Genomic DNA, 27,581 nt, shown 5'->3' with positions numbered 1-27,581 from the left:
AACGGTGGGCGCCGCGGCCGTTACTCCGAAGAAGCGAAATAAATGTTTTGTAGAGGCGGGCCGCGAACACGTTTCTGCATATCACTGCCCTGTGCGCGCGCTAGCGGGTTACTTTTTCCGTGCGTCACTTGACCTTCCCGTGTGCACGTCTCCGATACACTGTACCACCACTCGGTGCAAGCAGCAGCTCACTTTGCCAAAATCGAGGTGGCGGCACGTATAGCCAACAATACCGGATTCCCCCGGCTCTATTTTCGACAGTGTGTCGCGCTGGCATGAAACGATCTCTTCGTCACCGAAGATGAGGAGAGGCCGCTTCCTTTTTTTTTTCGCCCCGGTGCATCTCTCACGCACACACACACACTCCGAGGATGGAATGCTTGGAGAAACATTTAGCGCTCGCGTGCACGCCGCGGGGCATGCTGCAACGCAGCGCGGCGCGGTGCCGCCGTGCCGCCAGCCATGCCCCGCCATGCCCCGCCATGCCCCGCCATGCCCCGGCATGCGGCATTGCACCGCCGCCACGCCACTGGCGGCCACTGTGGTGCGCTTCCCGGTATGTCTTTTCCCGCCGTCGAGCCGCGCCGATTCCCCCTGCCCTGTGTGTGTGTGTGTGTGTGTGTGTGTGTGTGTGTGTGTCGTGCCGTTTAAATGCGTCACACACGACGCCGGTATGAGAAAGATTTCGGCTCCGATGCTGCGCTGCTGCTGCGCTTGACGTTCGTGTGTGTGTGTGTGTGTGCCTGTGCGTCTGTGTGAGTGAGTCTTTTGTCTCGCCTGAGATTCCCCCCCCCCCCGCGCGGCCCGATGATGAGCGACGCCGCTCTAGTGCACGTGTGAATACTTTGTGCGTTTGCGGTTATTGCGACTTACACTGGTACACTTGCGCCTGGTCGGTCCGCGTACTACTCGTCGCTCGCGTGACAGCTGTGGGAAGAGGAGGTGATTACTGAAACAAACATTCCTGTCGGACAGTATGTCCTTAAAATAGTGTGCGTACACACACACACACACACACTTGCACGCCAAGTGTTTCGCGAGTCGTAATAGGGTAGCGTTGGCACGACTTGTCTGATTTATTTGGACGTCTTTTCTAACGCTCGCTGTGCTGGGCGGGGTCAGCTGGCCGTGCCCTGCCGTGCCGTGCCGTGCCGTGCCCCGGGCTGCCTCAATGGGAGGTCCCCTGCCTCCCTGCCCCAGTCGAGTGGGGCCGACCGGCCGGCCGCCGCCGCTCGCGCTAGCTGATAGAACACACCTGGACTCTCGCCAAAATTTGTCCCGAGAAGCAGGGATCGAGGCGGCCGGGCCGCCGCTCCCGACTTCGCGCCTACTCGCCACGAATTTTCTCTTTCGGAAAGCCATTTCCGAGACGGTGACACCGTCCACGAAATGGGGGACCGAAAGGTGTGTCCACTTTGCGATTTTTTTTTCGCGCCAGAGCGCGGCACTCGCACCGTTCAAGGCGTTTAGTCCGCTCGTTGTTGTCCTTTGTGTTGTTGTTCCATCAATCCGGCGTCTGGCGCCCCGTGGCGGTACACTGCCAAGGCTGGCCGCGGGCCTGAGCCCCAATTACCACCGGGAGGGCCGCCCCGCCGTAACGAAGGCAATTCAAAACCGCGACACACTTTTACTTTCCGCTTTGCTTTCCTCTCGCCGCTTTTCCACCCCCGTCCGCTGGAAAGCCGGAAAGCCGCGCCGCCAGCGGCCGCTCGGAAGGGATGCTTTTTATTTTGTCGACTTGAAAGCGGTGCAGTCCGTCGAAGGGGTGGGGGCGGCCTTGGCCCCGCCTCGGCCTGCTGGACCGCGAAGCCGCGGAGCCCCACGGGGGGCGGCAAACCGCCATCTAGACTAAAGCGCACCTCGTATCTTTGAGTCTGTCTGTCTGTCTGTCTGCCTGCCGGTGCGTACGACTCCGTTTCGAGGAGGAAAAAGTGGTCTGCTCTCGTCGGCCGCGAAATGGATTTCCCGCGAAGGGGAGAGAAAGACGACTCGTGACGCACGTCGCGCGGCGTCGCGCGGCGCTCCACTCCACTGTGCTCCGATCGGACTCCGAACCAAACTGCAGCAGACTGCAGCGGAGGCGCACTCTCCGTCTCTCTCGCACCCCCTCGGCCCGCGGCGCGCCCCGCCAGTGCGACGGAGAGGGGAGAGAGCCGGAGCCCCCGGACGGCAGGCAGACCCGCGACGCGCAGGTGCGCTGCGGGCGGGTCCACCGGCACGGCGCGCAAGGCGAGGCAAGGCGAGCGCGATGTTGGCGCATTCCGGGTCGCAGAGTCGCTGTCGCAGAGTTGCTGTCGCAGAGTTGCTGTCGCTCCCCGGGAGGTGGCCGTCGGCCGTCGTGGGAGTGCGGGGGGGCGGGGCGGGGCGCCCCTCTCGGGTAATGTATTCGTGTCTCGGTCACCGCGGCCAGGGCGGCCAGGGCGGCCGGCGGGGCGGCGAGGCTGCGAGGCGGGGGGCATTTAGGCGGCCAGGCGGCCACGGCGAGCCGCAGCCACGGCATGGCCACGGGCAGCGCGGCGACGCGGCGGGTGAACGACCTCGCCAGTTAACGCCTTCCTGCCAGGGCGCGTGTTAACTGCGAATAACTGTTATTGGAGGCGGTATTGCCCCGACTGCGAATAACGATTGGCGATCGGGGACCGCGCTGCACTATCGCCTGTCGCGGCTGTCGCGGCACTGCTAGCGGAAGGAGAAGCAAGCCCACTACACTGCGAGTGTCTTCATTCGTCCGTGCAGGGCGTGCAGGGCACGCCCGCTTCATAAACACGCCGACCCGGTCCGCCCACGCCGCGACGGCAAACCTCGCGGACGGACGGACAGACAGACAGACAGACAGACAGACGGGGAGGAGAAAGGAGAAAGAGTGCGGGGGCGTCGAAGAATAAGACTGCTAATGAAGCGGTTGCATGTGGGCTTGCTGATGTGCCTGTGTGTGCGTGTGTGTGTGTGTGCGTGTGACTGAAAATAGCCCCAAAATGGACCCCAAGTCACCGGCAGAAAACAAAACTTCCCTGGCAAAGCGAAGAAGGCGTCCCTCCTATCCCACCCGATTGGCAATATCCTGGAAACGTTATTCGCAGGTTGGGCAGGGCCAGGGCCTCGGCCAGGGCCAAGGCCTCAAATCAAAGAGGGTTGAATGGGGGAAAGCCGGGCAGGGCGGTCGGCAGCCCCTGCACGCTTGCGTGTGGCAGACAGGCGGACGGACGGACGGACAGACAGACAGACAGGCAGAAGCTGGGCGGGCGCCTGGCGTGTGTACAGTTGGATAGGCAGCAGAGGCGCGGCTCAAGGTCGGGTGTTCTCTATGGAGCCTAGCTGCGAGGAAAGGGGGGGGGGCAGAGTCTCCGAACCAATCAGCGCAGAAAGCATCACGAACCGACGCCAGCGAACCGCCGCACCGCCACCGCCTGCTCGGATTATGTTCTCCGGCGGACGTGTGTTGTGTGTGTGTGTGTCCTGTTCACGCGTGTAAGTGCGTGTGGTGTGTGTGTGATTTAACTATTGTTGTTTTCGTGTTGTTGCTGGTAATTTAATTTTTATTTTATTTCCTTCGGAGGGTTGGGGGAGCGGGGGGTCGGATTTGATGTGCAGAATACGTGTTGGAGTGGAGGGGGGGGGGGGAGGGGGCAGTGCGGGGCAGTGTGTGCGTGAACGCGCTTGCCGATACAAATTGGCTAACAACACGCAGCGAGCAACACTTCACACACACGCACACACACACAAGGCGTTGCGTGTCCAGGAAGATGACACCCAATCCCCGGTGGGTACTCTGATACCTGTCTGGCCGCTCGGCCTGTTAGGACTCACCTCCTGGCTGCCTCCGCTGTTCTCCTAGTTGCCTGCGAATACTAATTTCTGCGAGGTGCCAGCGGGCACCGCGGTTCCGAATGGTGCGTCTGTCTCTCCCGCACTCGTGGGGCGTCCCGCAGGGGTGCGAGAGAGACGGAGGCACCGTATTCGGCATCGGAGTGGAGCGGACACGTGAGGGCTTGATGGCTCGTCAGAGGAGCCGTGAAGGGAAGATTGCAAGCACCAGGTTGGCGAAAACACTGCCGTCAGTCACATTGTGTCGGTGTGCGTGCGTGCGTGCGTTGGTTTCTTAGCAGATCCATTTCGCTTATTGTTTTGACTCGGGATGAGGAATTCTCGCCATTTTCTTGTCATGACAAGGGAAGCGTGGACAGGCGCGAGGCGAGGGCAGGGCAGGCTGGCCGGCTGGGCCTTCGCGTGCACACCACCAGTAACTCACGGGGACCTTGCCGCCTTGCCGGTGGTCGCAGCCCCGCGGCCCCGCGCCCCGGCCCTACCAGTGTAGTGTGCAGGACTCGACCCGACCCCCGAGAAAACCACACTCGAAATTTGAATCCGAAAATAGATTTGATTTTGCCTCTGAGGCAGAGGACCCGTCGACGGACTGGCTGTCGACAGGCCGGGCCGGTTTTGGTGATTCCCACAGGTGAGGCACTGCCAGCCTATCCCAGCGACTGCCGGCGTAGCCCAGCGTAGCCATGCCGCCTCACAGTGGACCAGAAGACCGGCGGAGGCGGCCAAAACTCTAGACGCGTTTTGAGCTCCAGCACTCGAACCGAACGTGTGACCCCACCAATGGATGCCTCGTTCGGAGAGCAATCCATTGGTGGGGTCACACGTTCGGTTCCAGTCCCATTTAGCGACTCTGAGGCGTCTAGAATTTTGGCCGCCTCCACCGGTCCTCTGGCCCACTGTGGCCGGGCCTCCGCGCCCACTCCGGGGACCAGCAGTGACCTGCCCCGCGTGTTGACGGAAACTTTTGGCTGTAAAGCAGTAAAGCCCGTCCATGTAACACGTAACCAGAGTGCGAGAGAGACGGAGCGACGGAGCGACCAGCCCGCGGCTCCCCTTTCGTAACGGATTATGGCTTCGTTTCGGTTTCGGCCGAGGCCGGCCGAGGCGGACTAGCCGCTGAGGTATCCCCGTCGAAGCTCGTCCATCTCGCGAGGCTGGCCGCTGAGTGGTCCCCGCGGCCCACCGCCTGTCGCGCTGGCCGTCAGCTGTCTCGTCCTGTCTCTCTCGCACCCTTTCGGAGAGCCCCATGAGTGCGACAGGGACAGATAATGGCGGCCGGCAGGCCGTCGCCCGCGCGTTTATTATTAATTCATTAAGAGGTGCATTGAAGCCGTGTCCTCGCGTCCTCGTCGCCCTAACTGGACGGGGCCCGGCCGGCGGGGACGCGGCGGGGACGCAGTTACGCGGCTCTGCGTCGCGGCGTCGCGGACTCGCGGAGCGGCAGCAGGGCGGGGGCCTCGGCGGGGGCCGCCAGCGCGCCTGCGCCTCGACCCGTGTCACTACACTGCGTCCTGCCCATGTCGGCCATGTCGCGTGTCAGGAGGGCCCGTCACTAAACGGCCGTCCGCAGTCACTTCGCGACACTCGAGTTAATGCTTTCGGCCCGTGTCACTACACTGCGTCCTGCCCATGTCGGCCATGTCGCGTGTCAGGAGGGCCCGTCACTAAACGGCCGTCCGCCGTCACTTCGCGACACTCGAGTTAATGCTTTCGGCCGAGGCAGAAAGTCAGTGCACCCGACGGGAAACGAGAAACCATCCCCACCAACTCCCAGTTTTCAGCGGCGGCACGAAAACTTGGCCAGGGTTCCGGATTGATGAAGCGGCCGTGCTCGGGAGGTGCTTGGGAGTTGTCTTGGGTGGCGTGGCGGCTGGGCTGCGCGGTGCTGCGCGGTGCCGCCGCCTGGGAGGCAGGCCGCCCATCCGACGCCGGCGCGCTGCGGCTAGACGGCGGCAAGGCTGGGCCACCAAGGCGCGCTGCTTCGACGTGCAGCCACTGCGCGCGGCGGCGTGGGCGTCCGAGGTCCGAGGTTCGCGCCGCGGCACTTCGGCGGCGCACTTCCGGTCCACTGGGGCCGCGTTCTGCCGAAAGCCTGTCCGCCGTTGTGGCTCCACCAGTGTGCCTGCAAGTCCAAACCGCGTGCGGCTTCGCGATTTGCGGGTTTCTGGCCGTCCGGACGGACTCGGCCACCGCCCCGCGCGCTGCGCGTGCGGCGTGCGGCGACCACGCGGAGTCGTATTTCTGAAACTCAAGGTGAATTCGGAGCGCGCGCGCGCGCTTCCCCGGAAGAATGCAGTAAAAGTGAAGCACTTGGTCTTTCTTGGTCAGTCAAGGCCTCTTGCAGGCCGATCCACATCCTCCGTCGGGCCGAGCCTGCCGGCCGCCACAACAACAACAACAACAACAACAAGAGGAGGAGAGACAACGTTGCAGCTGCGGCTATCGGTAGCCCGACATCGGTGCATTAGGGTCACTATGCCAGCGCTCCTTTATAAGATTACCTCCAGCATACGCCGCCATCTTAAAAGCAATTAACTAGCCGTGTCCGATCTCGAACAGGCCTCTGTCTGTGTGTGTGTGTGTTGGTGTGTTTGTTTGTATCGCCGTGTGTGTGTGTGTGTGTGTGTGTGTGTGTGTGTGCGCGCGCACTGCTGCTGTGGCACACACGCGCGAAGTTAGTCACGCGGCATCGAAAATGCAATTAGCATATTTACCGCGCCTCGTCGTTATAGTCTGAATGGCGGGTTATTTCAACCGTTGCCATAACGCATACACACACTGACACACACACGCGCGACTTTATTGGCGGGCCGTTTGCTGGTTATGCAATAATGCACCGAATCGCGCTGGGCGTCCGTTTGAAGGCAGACCGGGCTTGGGGCTTGGTGGAGGACAACGCGGATGACATGATGATTATTGGGGCTCTTGATCGATGCCCGAATTTCTCAGGGTGGGGGTGTTTCCAATGACGTCGTAACGGACCGACGGACGGACGGACAGACAGACGCACACACATGCACGCACGCGCGGTCGCTTACAAGTGCCGGAAACTCGGCGGGGTCGTGCTGGGCTGTGCTGCGCGTCGCTGCGGGTGGCGGTCCTTTCCGGTTTTCCAGCGATTTGGGACTCGCCGCGCTGGTGCGTCGCTGCGTCGCTGCAGCCCGCCCGTCGCCATTTAGTCGTGGAGGCTTTCTTTTCCTGCCTTCGGTCGCGGGCCCCTTCGGCACCTTCGGCCCTCACGTGAGCCCCGTTCGGCCCCGCGACGTTACGTCAGGTCATTGTCGAACCGCTCTTCGCTTTTCGCTGGGCGCGCTGCACCGACAGGTGGGCGGGAAGACCGGCGCCGGCGGCCAAAACTCTAGACGCGTTTTGAGCTCCAGAGTCGCTGATCAGGACTCGAACCGAACGTGTGACCCCACCAATGGATTCCTCGTTCGGAGAGCAATCCATTGGTGGGGTCACACGTTCGGTTCGGGTCCCATTCAGCGACTCTGGAGCTCAAAACGCGCCCGGGATTTTGACCGCCACCGCCGGTCTTCTGGCCCACTGTGCACCGGCGTCTGGCGCTCGCGCCCGCCCGGCCCTTGAAATGTCGTTTTTCTTCTTTTGCCGCTGTCAGTATCAGGGCCGTTTTGCAGTGAGGTAAATCACCGGGCAGTAGTACCTGCTCCAGTATCTCTCTGTCTCTCTCTCTCTCTCTCTCTCTCTCTCTGGACAGCGTCCAGCTGCAGCGACCTGGAGCGTCCAGCCAGGCCGGCCAGGCCGTCGAGGAAGCATCGATGCCTTAAATGCAATAGTAGGTCGATTTCTTCTTCTATCGCCTCCCTGCTTATCTTGGTGTCCCCGTTACCGGAGGTAGTGGGTAGTGCACACACGCACAGGCACACACGTACACACACTATCACTCACACTTGCAGCAGACACGACTGGTACTGTTTCTGCTTCGCCATCCATTTCGCAAAGATGCGAAGATAACGCCTATTTAAATGACGGAGATATTGACGTCTCGTTTGGACGTGTCGGTTGTGGACCATCCCAAAAAATGGGCCTGCCAAAGTAGAAAACCATTATTTTTGAAAGATCCTTTCCGGGTGAAAATCTTATTTGGCGCCCGATTGTTGATATTTGAATGATTTTCGGTCCGAATCGAAAGAATATCACAGTGACGTAGTTAACCGTTGGCGCGTGTCTGCTGTCGGAGGGTCGAGTTTCGGCAAGGTGCTGCGCTCCGCACCGCGCGGGCGGGGCGTGGCGGGGCGGGGCGGGTGTTCTGGACCGCCGCACCACGGCGACGCTGGCCGCGAGGCCGCCCCGCCATGGCCCCCGCCATCTCCATCGCCGTGGCGTGCGCGGCGTGCGCGGCGTGGCGGGGCCCAGTCCCAGCGGGGCCCAGGCCCAGTGCCCCGTAGACAGCCGCGCGAGGCGGACGCAGCGACGCAGGCTCGGCAGCGGCCTCACGCGGACAGTCGTACCGTGTCTGTGGTGTGGGCCGAGCCCGCCGCGGTGCCGCGCGCGTCGTGTGTGAGTGTGTGCGTGAGTCAGTCCGCGACGCGTCCGTCAGGTGTGCCAGTGTCATCAGTGCGTCTCGCCAGGTGTCCGAGTGAAGGGACGCCGGGCTCCGCAGGACGCGCGGCCTTGTGCGGCCTGCGCGTGGCGTGGGTTCGCGCCCCGCCGCCGGCGGCGGCATTTCCGTTTTGATCCGGCGGCCGCATCGCCTCCACCTGTGGCTGGCTGAGCGCGCTGAGCGCGGGCCAGGCCGGCCAAGCCGCCGCCACCCCCAGCCCCGGGGCACAGCGCGCACAGCGCGGCGCACCCTATGGGCCTCGGCCTCGGTCTCGGCGTTCCCCACGATGCGCCATGTGCCTGGTGATGGTGGTGGAGTGCTCGGGGTCGCCGTCGTCGTCGGGCCCCGCGGTGCGCTTCCGACGCCGCTGCCTCGCGTGCCAGGCCCTGCTCGGCGGTGACGGCCACGGCCACGGCCAGAATGGCGACGCCACCCCGCCGTGGCGCCGCGGCCCGCGCTTCCCCTACTCGCCGCCCGCCAGGCGACTGCCGCGGTCCTACAACCAGGTAAACAAACCCACTCCACACCCGAGAGGAACCATCTTGTCCCCGCCGAACCTGGAGCGTGACGTTCCGTCTCGTCATCGCGTTGCAAAACGCTGCAGCTGTTCACTCGGCCGCGGCGATGCTCCTGTCTGAATTACGTGGGGAACATGCAAAGCAGAGGGGGGAGCCAGGCCGCCCACGACCGACGGGACCCTTACCTCCACGATGACCTCCCCGGCCATCGAGACGTCTCACAAGTTCCGTTTTGTGCGAGTGTGGGTCCGCCTGTCCGTCCGCCCCTGTGTCTGTGTCATCGAACACCTTGAGGTTTGAAATGCGTTCCCGGCCGCCAGGCCGCCAGACAGACGGACCCACATTTTATTTTCCTCCTTGTTCGCCTTGTCGTTCGGCGTAGGTGGGCGAGGTGACGCGAGACGGCGCCCGTTTCCGGACGATAACGCGCGCAGCTTATCGCGCGGGTCGTGGGTTCGAACCCCGGTGAAAGCGGCCACGCAAAAAAAAAAGAAAACCGCGTTTCATTTTAATTTTTTTTCCGCCTGTCCGTCCGCCGCGACGCCTGGAGTGTGGCCGGCCGATGGATCGGCGTCTTATCTGGCGTGATGGAAAGGAAAGGCTTCAGTAACATGCCGATTATTAGGGGGGGGGGCTGCGGCTAGCCGCGCGGTGAGCACCCCATCCGAACCGCCCGAGACTGCCGTCGTGGCACGTGAGCCACACTGCCAAACAGGAAAAAAAAATTAACTATTAAATATTTAATGATTTTGTAAGCTCAAGCTGTACTACGGCCCTACGAGGTTCTCAGCCACTAAACGAAACCAATTAAAATGCGCACGGTCTGTTCGAGAGAACCTACAGTGCGCCTCGCTGTGCTCGAACCGCTCCTCTCCACTCATTAGACGCGTGTTGCATACAGAGGTGCGTTGGTCGGCGAGACGGAATCGTTGACCCCGCCCGCGATGCGCCCGGCCTGCTTCCCGTGGGTGCGAGAGAGACAGAGCGACGCGGGCGCTGGGCTTCCTCTCCGCGTGCGAGAGAGACAGAGCGACGCGAGCGTGGCACGCGTGCGCGCGCATCGCGTTGACGGCGCGCTAAACCCTCGAGCGGGCGGCGGTGCAGGCAGGCACGCCTTCCGGCTGTCCTCGTCGTCCTCGTCGGGAAGCCGTCGCCATGGCAACGCGCTGGCCGTTATTCCACGGAAAGTCTCTCTCTCTCGTCGTTACGATGCCGTCAAAGAGACCACCGAGACCACTTCACCTTCTGGCCCTTCTGGGTCTTTCCATCTGGAACCTTTCCCCGCCAACGCTTGCCTCCACTTTTTGGCGGTGCACCGAGCTTCCCGTCATGAGGTGTTGTAGCGACGCCGTACGTCCGTCGACGTGACCAGCCTGCAGTGGCGTGGCGGGGCGTGGCTGGCTATGGCCGCTCAAACTTTAATCAGCATGCACCGCGGGTTGAATCCCAAAACGGACCGGTCAATGGACTCACTCAATGGACTACGCCTAAACTACATGGCCCTTCCAACGACCAGGCTGGATTTCGTCTGCGTTCGAAGCCCGGGAGGCGAGAGGACTCGCGGTCACTCACACAACGCACCCGAACAAACAATCACACACACACACACACACACACAAACGCGCGCGCGCACTTGCAGTGTAGGTACAACAATCCCAGGACGCGTCTTCGTCTCGGGGGCGACTGCGTGTCGCCGGCAACGACAACGACGAGTCGTTTGGCGACGCCGCGACTTTGTATCGGCCGAGCCACACCTCTGGAGCGACCGCTGCTGCTGCCTGCCTGCCTGCCTGGCCTGCCAGCCCAAACCTTGACCGACAATCGGCTGCCGCGGTTGGTAGCGCTGCGTAGCGCTGCGTAGCGCTGCCGCCGAGCAGTTTAGTGCATTAATAACGTAACAAAGCAGCCAACTTGAAAAAAAGAAGAAACTTTTTTTAAAAAAAAATTGTGAGCTACTTATTTTTTTTTTTGGAAGGGGCGTTTATTTGACGACAGTGGTTTTTAACTGGGCTTGATTATTATTTACGACTGTGGCAGTAGGTTCAAGGATCTGCCAAAAAAAAAGGCACCTCCCTTGCATTCACGGCGTGCAGTCTGCAGGGTCTGCAGCGGCTGCAGTGCCGCGTGATGAGAAATCCCCAACGGACAGGCTCGCGCCTCGTGGGCGGCGCGACACGGACTTTTGAAAAAATAACCGCTCCGTCTCTCTCTCTCTCTCGTACCCCAGCGGGACGCCCCGCGAGTGCGAGAGAGACAGAGCGACGACAGCCTGCTGGGCCTGGCGCCAGATGACATTAGACGATATTCATATCGCCGTTTCCATATGCCGTGTTGGAAATCAGTCACTCTCGCCTATAAGGCGGCGCGTAACGTTGTGTAGCCGGCCGCAAAGCCGCATAAAGCGCTCTGTGTGTGTGTGTGTGTGTGTGTGTGTGTGTGTGCGCGCGCGCGCGCGTGTGTGTCCGCCCCATATGGTTCGAATCTCCGAAAGTGAGAGTGTTTCCATCCGAACCAGTGACTGCACATTGCAGGGCGGCCTGGACTGGGCACGCTGCTCGATCGCCATGCGTAACCATGGAGAAATGTCTTCCGTGGCGTAACATTTTTTTTTCGGCTCCGTTGGATTTCTTGGTTCGAACTTTGGCGCGCTGCGTGGTGCCGCGTGCGGTGTGGGGCGGGAGACCTCCTCCTCCTCCTCCTCCCGGCGCCGCTCTCGCGCCTTCTGCGCGCCTGGTGCGCCGAGGAGCAAGAGACGGGCAACTTGTAAACAACCACCCCACTGTGAATCCGCCCGCGGTCAATACTCTGCGTGTTTCGAGACGGCCGGAACCCACTGCGCTGGCGCTGACGACGGCTTCCTTGTTGTTGCAGACGTACTCGCGGGACAAGGACGGCGCCCGGCCGGGACCGCTGCCAGGCACACTGCAGCGGCAAGCCCGGGCCTCCAGGAACCACCTCATACCAAGGTAAGCACTCCGCCCACACGGCCCAGAAGGCAAACAACGCGCCGGCGGCCCCGTCGTTAAGGAACGCTTAGGCGTTCCGAAGAGCCCCCGGCAGGTAGGCAGCCCGCCTGCACCCGAGTGTTACGGGACGGCCTACCCGCCAGGCGACCTTTTCGCCTGTTCGCAGTCAGCGCTTGCTGACTCGACCCCGACTAGCAACAAACTCGGATAATTTTTTTCCTAGATGTCTTCACTACCTCCTTGACTCTGACGTGGCAAAAAAATGCAACTGCCCCTAGGCCAGTGCAAAATAAAGAGGCGTCGCAACAGGTGTGCCATTAGTAGTGGAGTGTTTGCCGAGCCGTCCTCTGGCTGGCGGGGCGGCGCAGCGGCACACGGCCAGGTGACTGGCACCGGCACACCGTCAAAAACGGCGTCTAAAACAACAACAAAAATCAAACTAGTGAAGCTGTTGCTGTAGTTGTTTCCAAAATATATAGAAAGTAACGTTCTGTAAAAGGCGTTTCCATCGTTTATTGTTTTTTTTTTTTTTTTCGAATTTCCGGTAAATATTTGTTTTGACAGTGCGCCTTGCCCTTCGCGGCTGCATCCGCACGTGCCCGTATTATTCGCGGGCAGGGCTCGGCCTCCACGCCACGCCGAGCCAAGGGCGGGCGTGCCATGGGCGTGCCATGGGCGTGCCAAGCCGTGGCTCCGTCGGACTGCCGCTGTCGCGTTGGGAAGTAAATGGACGAGTCGAAACTTCACCCAAGCTCATTTTGCGGCTCCAGGCCGGCTCGCAGCTCTGAGTTGTCGCCGTCGTTTTTGCAGTAGGAGGAGTTGTTGTTGTTGTTGTCAGTCAGAGTCGGAAGGAAGGAGGAGGGGGCAGCCGCGCAAATAGACACAGCACCACGCCGGCGCTGCTTTCGCTTCAGCCTTGACATTAGCGACGCGCCGAGAAGAAGACCCTGTTTGCGATCGGCAGCCGGGACCGCCATAGGGGTACCGCCATAGGGGGACCGCCATAGGGGGGCCGCTCGCAGCTCGCACCGATCCGGTTCAATTTGAACGGGGCGTGGTCCCGGGCAAAAGCGGAGCGGACTGACTGTCTGTCGAGCAGGCTTCCCTGTCATCAGGGCCTGGCCCGCCCCGCCCGCGGGCCGCGCCTACGCCACTGGGCACGGGGCGCCGCGGGGCGCTCGGCGCGCACAGTGGCGGGTGTAGCCGGCCGGCGCCCCGCCCCGCCAGGAAGCCTTTAGGCGCGCGTTGGTGATGAATGCGGCGCGTGGGTGCCAGCTCGGTCCGCCCCGCCCCGCCCCGCCACACCTATGGGGGGTCAACGGATGGCCGAGTGGCACGCCGAGTGGCGGGCAGAGGGCAGTCCTCCGAGACAGCCAGGGACGTGCACTGTAAGCGAGGCGAGCGAGGGGAGTCCGTTTGGGCGGCCGCGGAGGCCTAGCAACTCCATCTCCAACTCGGCTTGCGCGGCGTGCACAGCTTGCGCACTCTATCAAGGCGCGGACAAGCACTGCCATACTTCACTGGCCGATTCCCTATCGCTGGCAGCATCGCGACGCCGCCATCTTGAACAAGGAGGAGGCGGCTCACCAGCCGGCACCGGCACTGTAAACAAGCCCCGACCCGACAAACTTCCAGCCGCCGCTTTCGTGTTGCTTTTCTGTTGTTGCTTTTTTTCGCGCCGCGCTGGTGGCGCCCCTGCAAGGACTGGCAAGGACGCGGCCCTGGGCACCCTGGCCGTGGGACAGCCTGCAGGGTAGGCAAGGGCAACGCAGCCGCGCGCTCGCGCTGCGATGTTGCCTACACTGGCGGGCGCCTTGCCTTGCCTTGCCCCCGGCGAGACATCTCGAGTTGATGATTTGTTTGCGGTCCCGACTGACGTTCACCCGGTCTATTTCTAATCTGGTGCCCTGGCGGTCTGCGGCTCCACGCGTAGTCCCCGTCCGTCTGTCTACTCCACTGCTATCGGCGCGCCACCCTCGTACGCCCGTTCGACCGGTGCTCTGTCGGCGCGCCTCGCGTGCCGCGACTCAACCCGTTTCGTCTCTGCATGCTGCCTCCGAGACGGCGCCAGGTCGCTCCGTCTCGCTCGCACGTCCACGGGACGCTGCTACACTGCATGGGCGAGGGAGAGACACTGTTTGGGGAGCAGCCCGTCGTGGGGTGGACCGCCAGGCAGCGTGCTTGGCGCCGTCGGGCCGCCAGTCGCTCGCCGCGGGCGTGCTCGCTCGCCACGCCCGTGCTCATCACGCTCGTGCCGATCTCGCGCGCCGCGTGTCTGACGAGACCCATCGGCGGGTGGACGGTGTGGTGCGCCGCGGCCGTCATGGTGTGCTCGGAGTGCGGCCTGCCCAGCCCGGCCTGCCTGTGCCCCGCGCGCCCCGTGCGCTGGTCGGTGTCCCAGGTCGTCACGCACAGCACCACGGCGTCGTCGGCCAGGACGGCCAGGACGGCCTTCGCGGAGGCCAGCGCCCCGCCGCGGAGCAGGGTGCTTGCAGTGTCAGGGGGTCAGGACCGCGGCGAGCAAGAAGAAGGGGGAGACGCGGAGAGGTCGTGGTCGCGGAGGTCGTGCCAGGCTGGCGGCCCGGAGCCGCCGGAGCTGGCGGGGGTGACCGGCTGGCGGGTCATCGCCCCGGACGGGGGTGACGTCATCCTGGAGGTCGAGGAGCTCCACGACGACCACCAGTGGGCGCCCTCGCCCGCCGTCACGCTGTTGAGGCCGAAGCACTTCGAGGGCCTGCACCGGCAGGGCCGGCAGCGCCACAGCGCGCTGTCCACGATGTCGCTGGCGGCGGCGCGGCCCTGGAACGCCTGGAACGCCTGGAACGCCACCGCCCCCAACGGCGGCACGGCCTCGGACAGGCGGACGCCGCAGTGGCCGTGGCAAACCACGTCGGCCACCCAGTCGCCACCCTCGCCTTCATCGCCGACGTCGCCTTCCTCCCCTTCCTCGCCGACGTCACCGGACGCGGTGGCGCCCTCGCGGACGGGGCGCCTCATGACGCCGCTGAAGACGATCGCGCGGTCCCTGAGGGACGCCCTGCACCTGCGTCTGCACGACCTGCGCCACGACGGCGGCCTCCTGGACGAGGAGCCCCTCAGCCCGCTGCAGTACCCGACGCAGGACGGCCTCCCGGAGCACTTTCTGCTGGAGAAGCAGCACGAAGGCGTCGGCTACACGAGGTGGGGCTGGCTTTACTGCCTCGGGGAGCATCCCGGGGAGCATCCCGGGAAGGAGCGGAGAGGAATGTTTCCTCGGGCAGCGGGTCCAGGCCGTCCAGGCCGCCAGCGCGGAGGCATCCCGGCACTGGACAGCCAGCCCCGGCCCGCCCCGGCCCGGCCCGGACAGCCAAATTGCATGGAATTTGCATGGGCCACGGCACGGCGGCACGGCCCCGCCCGGACCGCCCGGACCGCCAGGAGGTACGCCGTGGCGTATGGGACCTTGAGTATCGCCCGGGCCGACCCCCTTCGGCCTTTCGCATTGAATTGTTTCTGCGAGAACTAGTCTGACAGGCGGAGACGGCGGGGCCAGCACGCGAAGCACGCCACGCCGCGAGGGTTCGAGCCGAGCGCCCGAGCGGCGTCAGGGCCAGAGCAGAGCCATGGCGGAGCCGAACCGAGCTTGTCACTGAACACATGGCGTGCGCGGCGCGCGCGGATACCCGAAGCCACCCGAAGACTCTCGCTCGCGCTTCAAACCGACGCCGCCGTGACGTCGCCTGCTTAGCACGCGATCGGTTGGGACGCCAAGACTCTCCGTCTCTCTCTTTCTCAGTGTGCCTCCAATCGAACAAGCCAATTACAAAGGCTTTGCGACGCGCGGCGAGGCAGCAGACTCCGAGATTCCGAGAGTCGTTCTCGTCGCTCTGTCTCCCTCGCACCCATGCGGGACGCCCGATGAGTGCGAGAGAGACAGAGCGACGAGAAGGACTCTCGGAATGAGTCTGCGGGCCGTTGGGTTTCTTCCGCGTGTGTGGCGTTGCGTTCTCGTCTTAATTCGCGCCGTGTTCTCGCTTTTGTGGGTAGTGTGTTGGTGGGAGTGACTCGGAGTGTGAGGCCCGAAGCCGGACGTTGCTTTACGGCCAGCATTTGGCGCGCCCCGCCGGTATGGATCATTGTGGAGCTGGCAATGCCGCTAAAAGCTTTCATTTATTTTTTTTCTTTCCCCCGGCCATCTCAACTTTCTATTTTGAAAGCGTGCCCGTTGTTTTGCTAGTCTCCCTCTTCTTCTTGTTGTTCTTCGGGGCAAAAGCAAGGTTCAGCGATTCCCCATTATCTGGTAGACGGGCTCTAAAAGGCCTCTCCGCCCCCGTTGGCGCTAGTTCATTTTCTAGTGTGGATTCGCATGCAAATCAAATGCCGTAATGCCGCGAGTTGCGAATGGCACCGAGGGGTGCGGCTGTCCTGACCTGCTCTCTGAGCACACGGACAAAAACAACAACAAACGTCGAAACAAAGACGACTTGATTTCCCTCCGCAGCGCCGAGCCGAAAGAGGCAGATAGGAAGTAAATTCAGTTGGAAGCAGCGAGGGGCTTTTGGCTTTCCTAGGGCATGGGATGGCCCTCGCCGGACCACGCCCCGGCCAGCCCGGCGGAGGGTATCTGTGAGTCACTTCTTGGCCGGGCCCCAGCCGGGGCAGGGCAGGGCAGGACCGGCAGGACGGGCTTGCAGTGGTGCGCCTGACGGTCTGACGGAATCGCTATCATCGCCTCGATAAGAATGGAGTGGTGGCGAGACAAAGTTGGCCAAAGTGGACGGATTGCAAAAAAAAGGCCAAAAAGAGGCGAGCCGAGGGCGGCGTTTGGAACGCTCTGCGAATGGCCCCTGTTTCCGGGGCCGTCTGGGGCACACTCCCACACTCACACACACACGCACACACAGACGGCGTGTAAAGCCTGCACTGCGGCCTACTCATCCCGGTGATTGGCATCATTGTTGTGAGATTGATGGAAACCCGGTGCTGCCGCGGCCTGGCCGGCCTGGCGAGTTGGTTATTCGATTGGGTTCCGCGCGTTCCGCGCCACTCGCAGCGCGGCGGGCTGCTCCCGAACTCGCTCTGTCTCCCTCGCACTCGCACGAGGCGTGCCGGCGTGGCGGCGTGCCGCGGGGGTGCGAGAGAGACGGAGAGACTCGACGGCAGTGCTGCTGAATGGCGGGGCTGCGTCCGAGGCGCGGTTGGCCATCCTTGTCGCTCTCGCGGGGCGGGGCCTCACGCCTCGCACGCAGCCAGAAGGAGCTCACCTAGCAGCCCACTCGGTTCGGCCCACGCGGTACACGCACACACACGCACAAGCGCGACTCAAGGAGCCGCGGGACTCTGCGTTGCTGTGAAAAGCAGCCGGCTTTTGCGAACGTTTGCTTATTTTATTCGGCCAGCCGGCGGTCGAAGAGAGAGAGAGAGAGAGAGAGAGAGAGAGAGAGAGGGGGGGGAGAGAGAGAGGAGAGAGAGAGAGAGAGAGAGAGAGAGAGAGAGTGTGTGTGTTCGGTTAGAAAGACCTCGTCGCATGGCGAAATTTTGGAGAGCCGCCTCGCTTGCCAACGAGCCTTGCCGCCCGGCTCCGCCCGGCTTCCCCGCGGGGCACAGAAATGCCAGACTTGGCGAGGGGAGGGAGGGGGAGGGGAGGGAGGGAATTGAGGGGCGATCAGAAAGCCGTGTCTCCATGGAAACGGAACAAGGACACGACAGGGCCTCCGTCGTCTCGACGAGGTTCTGGACAGGACATCTGGCCTGATCGAACACTAATTCCAGTGCCATTAAAATGTGGGCTTTTTTTTCTGTTCGCGTGGACGTATTCCAGCAGCCCTTCAATCCGCCTACCAATTCCAATGTCAATTTTTTTCGTGCCTTTTTTTTTTTGAAATTTTAAACGGACACTGCGACAGCCTTCGGACTACCCAGGTTGTATTCTCAGATCCAATCACCACAGATTTAATTTTTTATGCTTTTTTTGTTTTTGTTTGTTGTTTTGCTTTTTTTTCTCACCACAGTTTGGTTTTGCAAGGCAGACTGCCTCAGTTATCAGACAATCAAGCCGACAGACGGACAGACAGACGGTCCGTCCAAACTATGTGTTCGCTCAATTGGCGACTACTGTACGCCTCGCCACGCCACGCCTCACTTCACGGCTCTGAAGTGGGGCTCTCCTCCGCTACGGCAGTATATCGCTGTGTTGCTGTGCGTCGCGCTGCGCGTTGCCGAAATCCCCTCCCCGTTTTCCAGCGAGCCGCGCTGGAGTCGGCCAGTCGGCTGGAGAAGCGAAGCCAGCGAAGCAGCCAAGCGGCCGTGGAGGCGGCTTGGCGGATTTTGCGCTGGAATCCATTTCATTCCGGACGGCCGGCTTTTTAATCCGCGCCGAGGTCAACAACACCGGCGGCTTGGCGGTGTGGTGGCGGTGGCGGTGGCGGTGGCGGGGGTCTCGGTGTGGAAACTCAAAATAAGCGCCCCGGGCACGACGGCCGACCCACATATCGACACAAGGCGGCAAGGCACACGGTGGCAGTGGGTGGCCTGCAGGCCTGACAGTGCTGCGTGTCGCCGTCTCCCTCGCACCCCCGCGGGACATGCCCGCGCCCCGCCGCGCCCCGCGAGTGCGAGAGAGACGGACAGGCGTTCGGAATCAGACGACGTGCCCACCGGCTCAATTAGATAATGACAAATAAAGAGTGGCTTTTGGCCAGTCACGCCAAGGATAGCGGCACGGACGCCGAATCGAGCGGACTACGTTGTTGGGCGCGTCCGACTATACCAGCGGTTCCCAACCTTGGGGTCGCGACCCCAAATGGGGTCGCGAAAAAATTTCAAGGGGTCGCGGCGAGGTGGCTGGGGTCGCCTGGGGTCGCGGTGGTTTCCCGGCTGGGCCACACGCCGAGCACTGGCTGCTTAAATGCCGCAAAGTTGATCAAAACGGTCACAAATGTGTGTAAAAGATCGTGTTTTGGGTCGACTTTAAGCATCCAGTGCTTCTGATCCGAGGCGGTAAATCACCCTCCCTCAACGGGCAATTGGTCTTTGGACCTTCCTTTTGCATGCCTTTGTTACGGAGTGCAATTATCTGACTCAGTTTGGAAGCAGTACTGCCGCAAAGTTGGTCTAAACAGTCACAAATGTCTGTCAAAAATCGTGTTTTGGGCCGACTTTAAGCATCCACTGCGTCTGATCCGAGGCGGTAAATCGTCATCCCTCAACGGGTAATTGGTCTTTAGACCTTCCTTTAGCATGCCTTTGTTACGGAGTGCGATTATCTGCCTTAGTTTGGGAGCAGTTTTGCCGCAAAGTTGATCAAAACGGTCACAAATGTATGAAAAATCGTGTTTTGATCAACTTTGTGGCAAAACTACTCCCAAACTAAGGCAGATAATCGCACTCCGTAACAAAGGCATGCTAAAGGAAGGTCTAAAGACCAATTGCCCGTTGACGGAGGACGATTTACCGCCTCGGATCAGACGCAGTAAATGCTTAAAGTCGGCCCAAAACACGATGGCCAAACTAAGGCAGATAATCACACTCCGTAACAAAGGCATGCTAAAGGAGGGGTCGCGTGGGGTCGCGAAATTTTTCCTGGGGGTCGCGGAAAGTTTTGGCTACAAATTTGGGGTCGCGAACCGAAAAAGGTTGGGAACCGCTGGACTATACCCAGCGGCCAGAACGGAACGCGACTCTGGTGTCGCCTGGCTCGCCTGGCCGCTGGGTATGGTCGATAGCGCCTAACAACGTCGTGCCAAACGGCTCATCGGAGTGACTCGGTGAACGCCTGGCCGGCTGTCGGAGAACAGTGGCTTCGTCGCTCTGTCCCTCTCCACGCGAGTGGGAGAGAGACGTGTGGCGCGGCGCGGCCAGTGACTCCCTGCGCTCCGGGGCACCGTTTGCACAGCTCATTTACACCGCCTCGATTTGGGGGGGGGGGCTAGGCCGGAAAAGGTGCAAGATGTGCGTCACTGCTCCAAAAATAACAACCGCGTGGCTGGGGTCCTCGTTGTTCACTCGCCCCTTGAAATTTAGAAAGGATTTGTACGAGCGCTGCGAGGCACTGCAAGGCGCTGCAAGGCTGGGCGCGGGAAGGCCAGGCTGGCGCCGCGTCGCCGCGTCGCCCCTACGCACTCCAGCGCCAAGCGGCCAAGCACCACGGCGGGCATTAGTGCATTGTTCTGAAATGTCAACGAGGCGACCCAGCGGCGCCTGCAGTCCCGGAGCGGCGCCCTTTCGCAGGGGTCAAGTTTGCCGCCGTGTCCTTACTGGAGGGGAGGGCCGGGCCGCCCAGGTCGCCGTCGTGGGCCCTTTGGAGGCCATCCTATGTGAGTCGGAACAACAGCCGCGGGGCAGGCGCCGCCCAATGTCACCGAGGCCGCGAAGCTCCGCGAAGCCGCCCCAGGCCGCCTTGCCTAGGCCGCGGGCATGCCCATGCCCCACGCCGCCTGTGTTGCTTGTCTTGCTGATCTGGCGGCGAGGTGGCGGCACAGTGGTGCACAGTGCGCTGGGCATGGCAGGCACGGCAGGCATTGCAAGCCCCGGGCTGGTTTCGAACAGTGCCGTCTCTCTCACGCCCCGACGGGCCGCCGGGCCGCCCCGTGAGTGCGAGAGAGACGGCAGGTCTGTCCGGAAGCAGCCGGCTGCGGGCCCCAGGCCCCCTTCAGGCCCCAGGCCGCCCACCGGCATTGTGTTCCCCAAGGTGAGTGAGGCCGCCGCCGTGCCGCCCTTGCCGGCCGCGCCGCCGAGCCGCGAGTACAGGTGGCGGGCACGCCGCGCGCCGCGCGGACTGACGCGATTTTTCATCCGGACCTCTCTGTCTGGCGGCCTGCCGCCCTGTGGGCCCTGTGCCGATCCGCGTACGCAGTCCGTTTCCTGCGGACGTTTACCCCGACTCGAAGTTGGGGCCGCCAATCTGTGCATGTTACTCTTTCTCAGCTGACCCGGATCAAACTGTTCTCAAAAATGGACCCAAAACGCACCAAATACCCCACTGGTTCTGACTCTGTGTGTGTTCCGTCTGCCCGCAGGTTTTACTACCCGCAGGGGAAGCCGATCCTCGCCCAGCACCTGGACCTCGTGCTCAAGAAGGTGGCGGCCGTGTTCGACAACTTCCCCAACCAGCAAGTGCCGCGCCACCAGTTCGGCGTCGTCACCAAGGTGAGAAGAGAGGCGCTAACGGGCGCCAAGTCGCCAAGTCGCCAAGGCGCTCGAGAGCCGACCGCGCCGAATTCTTCCGTTTTGGACCGCGGCTGCTGTTAGCTCTGTTAGCGCCGCCATCGCGACGGAATGCCCGTATTTTGCGGCCCGTATTTTGCCCGGCAGGGCCTTTGCTTGCCGAACTGTGGAGCGCACGCGACGCGCGGGCGGCGGCAGAGCCTTCGACGTGTCGGAGAGAGACTGTTTGACGCCCTTTACAGGCGGCTTGGAAGGCTTGAAAGGGACGGCGTCCTTGTCCTTGCGGGCGTCCTCTTTGGCCCGAATTAGACCGCGCATGCACGCCGCTACGCTGCTGCATTGTATGGCGGCGTCCCCGCCCCGCCCCGCCAGCCGGGCTGTAAAGGCCCGAGCGGGGGGAATTCCCGCACGATGGGTTGCCTACCCAGCCGGCGCGCGGCGCTGGCTCTGCGCTCACTCTAACCGTGTGTTCGTTTCGTTTCTCGTTCCAGGCCTGCGACTGCCCGCTCTACTGGAAGGTGCCGCTGTTCATGGCGTGCGGCGGCGACAAGGCGGGCTACGTCGACGTCAACAGCTTCCTGGACTACTGGAGAAAGTAGGATCGATTCCCTGATTGGCTTTGTGGCGGGTTATCGGCAGCTCTAGGCAGAGTGGGCTACAACCTTGGTGTGCTCGTGTTGCAGTCTGTGCTCCAGCTGCCACAACCCCGCCTCGCGCTTCCTGAGCATCCTGACGAGAGGCCAGCGCGACTACCTGCTGCCCGAGGACTTCATCCCCCTGGTCCAGGACGTCGTGGAGACGCACCCCGGACTCACCTTCCTCAAGGAGGCCACCGAGTTCCACTCGAGATACGTGCACACGGTAAGGCGATCAACCTAAAAAAACTTCTTTAAAATGACAAAAATGTTGGACGGTTTGTGTGTTTATCTTGTGGTTCAATTGTTTCAAAAAAACGCAGGTGATCGCGCGAATCTACTACTGCGTGAACCGGTCGTGGAGCGGTCGCATCTCGCTGGCTGAGCTGCGTCGCAGCAACCTGCTGGCGGTGATGAAGCTGCTGGAGGAGGAGGACGACATCAACGCCATCACGCAGTACTTCAGCTACGAGCACTTCTACGTCATCTACTGCAAGTTCTGGGAGCTGGACCGGGACCACGACCTGTTCATCGACCGCCACGACCTCGCTCGCCACAGCGACCACGGTCCGTAGTCCCGGCAGCGGCGCCGCCGGTGTGCTTTTCAAAGTTTATTGGAGTAAAATGACATCTAATGACATGTTGTTTTTTTTTTATATTTTTAACAGCGTTGTCTTCCCGCCTGATCGAGCGCATCTTCTCCGGCGCGGTGACGCGCGGCGGGCGCCACAAGCTGCGCGAGGACCGCATGAGCTACACCGAGTTCGTGTGGTTCCTGCTCTCCGAGGAGGACAAGACCCACCCTACGGCCGTGGAGTACTGGTTCCGCTGCATGGACCTGGACGGCGACGGCTTCCTCTCCATGTACGAGCTGGAGTACTTCTACGAGGAGCAGCTGCAGCGGATGGACGCCATCGGCATCGAGACCCTCCCCTTCGAGGACTGCCTGTGCCAGGTTAGAGAGCGCGCCGTCAGGCCGCCAGGGAAGCCCCGGCGCCCCGCACGCCTTTGCTGACTAGGATTCTAACCGTGTCGACTCCCTGTTTGCAGATGCTGGACATGATCAGGCCGGACATCCAGGGCAAGGTCTCGCTGAGCGACCTCAAGCGGTGCAAGATGACGTCCATCTTCTTCGACACCTTCTTCAACCTCGAGAAGTACCTGGACCACGAGCAGCGCGACCCGTTCGCGAGCCAGCGGGACCACGACAACGAGGGGCGAGAGGTAGGCACGGCCCGGGCCGAGAACAAGAAATTCTCTATCATCAATTCAATTCGATTGCGTGAGACTGATGTTTCATTTTGGCGTTTCTAGCTCTCGGACTGGGACCGCTACGCGGCCGAGGAGTACGAGCTGCTGGTGGCAGAGGAAGGCGGCCAGGATGCTCAAGAGGACCTGTAAGTATCCCTCCTCGTGTGCACGCACATTGTAAAAATATTTAAGAAAAACGCATGGACAAGATTTGCTGCGGATATGAAAATTGGAGGTGGCGGAGCCCGGCTTGTTGTGTTCGTGCGTGCAAGGCCAGTGACTAGTGACACGCCAGTGACGCGCCTCGTCTGTGTCGGACTGCATCACTTCCGAGATGACGGACTTGTTTTGTGTTGGTTTGCAGGCGGTTGGAGGATGAGATGTAAACGTAAACGAGTGGGGGAGTTGTAAGTACCGTTAGCGCAGCATGACAGCTTGTACCCAGCGTAGCACTCGGTACTAGATAGACCAATTTGCACACTTTTTTTTGCCTTCTAGGGCACAGCCTTGGGCGTTCTAGGACGGGAAAATATGCTTTTCTAGTCCGCTGTTTTGTTGACCTATTTTTAATTTTATTATTTACGTCGTTTGCTACACATGCTAAAGCACCGTGTCTATGTTGTTGTTTTTTTCGCAGCCAGTTAACAAATCGGTATGCACATTAGAGGAACCGAAGTGTGGTCCAGTGTTAAATCTCACAATTAGACTTGTCCATGTCCGAGCAGAGAGTGATTTTGCTTCGGCTCAATGGAATTGGCACTGTGTCGACCTCCGGTGGATAGGTCAGCTTGCATCATCAATGTGCTAATGCATCATGATATTTTTTTGTTTTTGTTTTGTGTTTTGTTGCTGTTTTTGACTGCTGTGTGCAGCCGTTCCTAGCCGTCCCCCGACTGCTTCTGTTCTTTCCGTTTCCAGCTTGGCTCTGCGAACCGCTGCATTGCTCGCCTGTTGCCTCCCTGCTGCCCATCCCTAGAGTCCCCCCCTTTCCCCGCGGAGGGACCGCAGTTGTTTTCTTTTTGTTTTTGTTTTTAATTAAATGCTTTGCAGATTTGACTTTTTAAAAAATTTCTATATTGTATTTACTCTACATTCTCATAATTTTTGTCAACTTCCGTTTCTTAAAAACACTCGGAGCATGCATCCCCCCGCGTGCTGCGCGTGCCACCCAAGCGCCTCCCTTCCAGCTACATCGCCAAATTGCCACCTGCCTCTCGCTATTTTGTCATTGAGTGCGCCTCAGTGTTTGACAGTGTCCTTCTAAATTTTTTCTGTGCACGTGTAAAATTGTTTTATAAATTAAAATTTATTGAGATTGACTATGTCACTTGAATCAGGTGCGCATACTCAAGGAAAAGTAGCCTCTAGCCTTGAGAAAGCGCAAGGTTGCAAAAACTATAAAATAAGGACCTTTTGAAAAAATGATGCAAATATATTTTATTTCTATAAATTTCAGCATTCTGAACGCGGCCCGGGAGGACCTCCTGTCGCCCAACTTGGACAAGCTGTCCTGGCCGTCGAGACCCAGCTTCAAGGTGACTGACTTCGACCTGGACCTGGCCGATGACATGGCCAACCACCTCGGAAGCCACCTGGGGGACGACGACGAGTCCCTGGAGGACAGCGATGACTATGCAGGTGACAGTGACGACGACGACGACGACGACGACGGTTCTATCTAGTGCACTGAACGCTCGTGTGAGAAATTCAGAGACACAAAACAGCGGGACATGCTCAGTGTTTTCTGGGCGGAAAACTGGCACACTTTGTTTGTGGTTTGGTTTCTCGATTCTGAACTTGAAGTGCTTTCTTTTGGAACCGTTTAACAAGTTCGTCATCCCTTAGACATGTGTTTGTGAATCTTCGTATGCGAGTCTGTGTGTGTGCTTGAGAGTGATTACTGTGATTCTAAAAGGTGTCTACATGGTGCCCGATGTAAACAATATGTCGTGTAAGGGTTTTCTTTTTTGTTAACATTCATTTTGATTTCGTGCTTATTTGCATGATGATTGGTGCATCCTAGATACAAGAGTGACTTTGTTAGGAATGATATTAGTGCGATTTAAAATGACATCGATATTTTAACTCACCATTATTGTGTAATGTTTGTGCCTATTACTGCGTGTGCATAATTGTAACGAAACAGTTTTGATTTCCATGAGATCTGTGTTATTGTAAAGTGTATTGTGTAGTAGTGTATAACTGTCAGTATTTTTACAACGCCTGCTAAAATAACGGCCTTTCATACACCGAATATCCACAAGAAGCATTGGTTGTCCTCTGATAGACTGAAAGATTTTCGAACAAAAGAGGGACAGACTTCATTTAGAGTTTTGGGAATTAGGTTAAACGGAATACGGTGTATAACGGAGGACAGCATTGTCGATATTTTGTATCGAATAAGGCCTCCCCCTCCGCCTCCCCCACGCTATTGTAGCGTTTGTACTTTTTTCATTTCCCTCCAATTGATGCTTGGGGCGCTTTTATACTCGCGTGAATTTAGCCATTGGGCTTCTTAGGTTTGACTCAAACTTCTGCAAATACCAAAGATTTGGGAATATGCAAAATCGATATATACGTATTAAGAGAATGAGTAGAGAATTTTAATTTTAATTTTTGTAAGGACTAAGCTTAAGCGAGTGTCTCTGACCACGTGTTCATCAGAGGGAAAGTACCCTTTTTTTCTATTTATCTAACACACTTCCAGGTATTATTGGGTACACATTGCAATGCAAATCGCTTTTCTCTTATTGTGCTTTTCAATTCTTTGATGTCTGTACTTGCACTGTGTTCACTGCCTGCAACGAACTCCATGTGCCATGAGGTGTCATGGTCCAGAGTGGCTGGTGGCCTTATTATTACCTTACCAACTTTTGTCTTTTGTTGTTGTTTTTGGAAATTGCTATTAAAAAGTGCCATAGAAGTAGTCTCAGAGTACCTACAATGGCTGGAAATGCGTTGAACTTTTCTAGTATTGAATTCTGCTCCAGTCAACACTATTAGATTTTTCCCGAAAATTCGCATTGAAAAATTGTTAAAAAAGTCTCAAATGAATTTGTTTTTCTCATTTGTTTGGTACTTTTGTAATGATGTGTTTCAATGCTTTGTTTCGGTCACATGTATTAAATAAAAGTCTTTATTGGTTGGCTGCTGGAGCAGCCCATTTATGTATTTTGTTGCTGAAGTTTTCAGTACATATCGTGTGTATATAATACTAATGATCTAGTCGAAATGATATGGGGTCTGTGACCTTTGCAGACGTTACAACCCCTGTTCTTCCTGTTGTATATGTTGCTCTGCCACTGTAATGTATGTATAGATTTATGTTAGAGTGTTATGTTTGTATGTTAATTTTTAAATAATTTTTATGTATTTTTAGATGTTATGTCCATTTAAAATGCCCATTAGCGTAAATCCCATCACATTGTTGTAATAAAAAGAATGTTTTAATAGGAGACTAAAATTTTAAGTACTGTAATCAGAACATTAACTGCTAATATTGTCAGAAGAATAACGATGTATCGTGTGCCAGTCACACATGGTACCTAGACTACTTTGTTTCAGACAAGTGTGTTTGATTTTTTTCAATAAAATGTTTTTTAAGGATTCTTGAGCGTTTGTTTTATTTTTAAATCTCCTTGAAGGCATTGAATAAAACACATTTGATCGGCCATTTCCTGCATCTCAGAAGTTTTGGTGATGGAGATAGATTAACACAAATCCCAGGGCTGGATATTTTACACGAAGGGCCAAAAAATGTTGGTGTATAGTCCCAAAATTAAAAATATCACCAAAATGGCAAAACAAAAAAAATTCTTGAGGACATTGATCTCGAAAATTTCTTTCGATAAGCAGCTTGCCCTAGTATAGAGCAAGCCATCAGGGGGAAAGCCTAAAGCCTGACCATGTCTGCGTAGCGCCTGTGAACTCGAGGGTAGGCACGCCCGCCATGCACCCCCTTGTGGCTGGCTGCCTACCCTCATTTCACAGGCGCTTCCCCCTCCCCGCCGAAGTACTCCGCGCCCAGGCTGCAGCCAAAATTTAATTTGCCAGCAAGAGGAGAGGCACCCGACCGTTCACAACTGGGAGGCGGGCTTGGAGTTGGAGCCCGTTGGAGCCTGCAACTGCAAGCTTGTCCCGTGGCCACGTGGCCATGACACTAAACATGCAGCTGCAGCTCGAACCCGTAGGGCCCCGTGCCGAGTCTTGCTCAAACGCCCTTTAGAAGGGCATGGAGGTTACTTGAAAACGGCTAATCAAGTCTTCAACTGGAATCAGGCCGATCGAGTGCGCGGAGGAGCAAACGAGCTCCAAACGGCTTCAGCATCGGCTCATCCTTTCAATCTTTTTCTTTTTTTTTCTCGCTGTTCCTTGATGACGCTTTTGGTCGTTAGAATGGCAGTCTGGCGTTCCCAGGGCGTGGCGTGGCGTGGCGTGGCGTGGCGGGGCACCAGCAGAAGGACAGAAGGCGGTGTCCGTTGAACAGCGTTACGGTTTGCATCTTTGCATCGGCTGAATGGCGAATGGGCTGGGGCGAATAGGGCGACCTTCCCAGGTAGTTCAGAACCAAGGAAAGGCACAGGCCGGCACGGGCACACTCGGAAAGGAAAGGGGTAATTTCGCCCGCCAACAAGAACAAGGGGCCGGGCAGTGTAGGCAACCCGCGCGGCACACCGAG

The 27,581-nt window shown here is 59.1% G+C and overlaps 1 protein-coding gene across 2 annotated transcripts in view; it reads left to right on the top strand.

Moving 5' to 3' along the window:
* Positions 1 to 26,511, top strand: part of LOC117640057 — a 37,224-nt gene extending 10,713 nt beyond the window's left edge. Inside the window, exons 2-11 of one of the 2 annotated variants that reach the window (XM_034376278.1) lie at positions 11,779 to 11,873; positions 20,870 to 20,999; positions 21,509 to 21,612; positions 21,701 to 21,878; positions 21,976 to 22,219; positions 22,321 to 22,607; positions 22,703 to 22,876; positions 22,967 to 23,049; positions 23,268 to 23,310; positions 24,360 to 24,501. In XM_034376278.1, the coding sequence (XP_034232169.1) occupies positions 11,779 to 11,873; positions 20,870 to 20,999; positions 21,509 to 21,612; positions 21,701 to 21,878; positions 21,976 to 22,219; positions 22,321 to 22,607; positions 22,703 to 22,876; positions 22,967 to 23,049; positions 23,268 to 23,289 (1,317 nt within the window). In that variant the 3' untranslated portion in view covers positions 23,290 to 23,310; positions 24,360 to 24,501. Of the gene's footprint in view, positions 1 to 11,778; positions 11,874 to 20,869; positions 21,000 to 21,508; positions 21,613 to 21,700; positions 21,879 to 21,975; positions 22,220 to 22,320; positions 22,608 to 22,702; positions 22,877 to 22,966; positions 23,050 to 23,267; positions 23,311 to 24,359 lie in introns of both variants that reach the window. The other variant, XM_034376277.1, reaches the window with a different exon arrangement.
* The last annotated feature ends 1,070 nt before the right edge of the window (positions 26,512 to 27,581 follow it).

Source organism: Thrips palmi, unplaced genomic scaffold (genome assembly GCF_012932325.1).
Source record: "Thrips palmi isolate BJ-2018 unplaced genomic scaffold, TpBJ-2018v1 HiC_scaffold_12, whole genome shotgun sequence".
NCBI classification, from domain to species: domain Eukaryota; kingdom Metazoa; phylum Arthropoda; class Insecta; order Thysanoptera; family Thripidae; genus Thrips; species Thrips palmi.
Note: the sequence above shows the minus strand (reverse complement) of the source record. Positions and strands in the feature narration are given on the sequence as shown.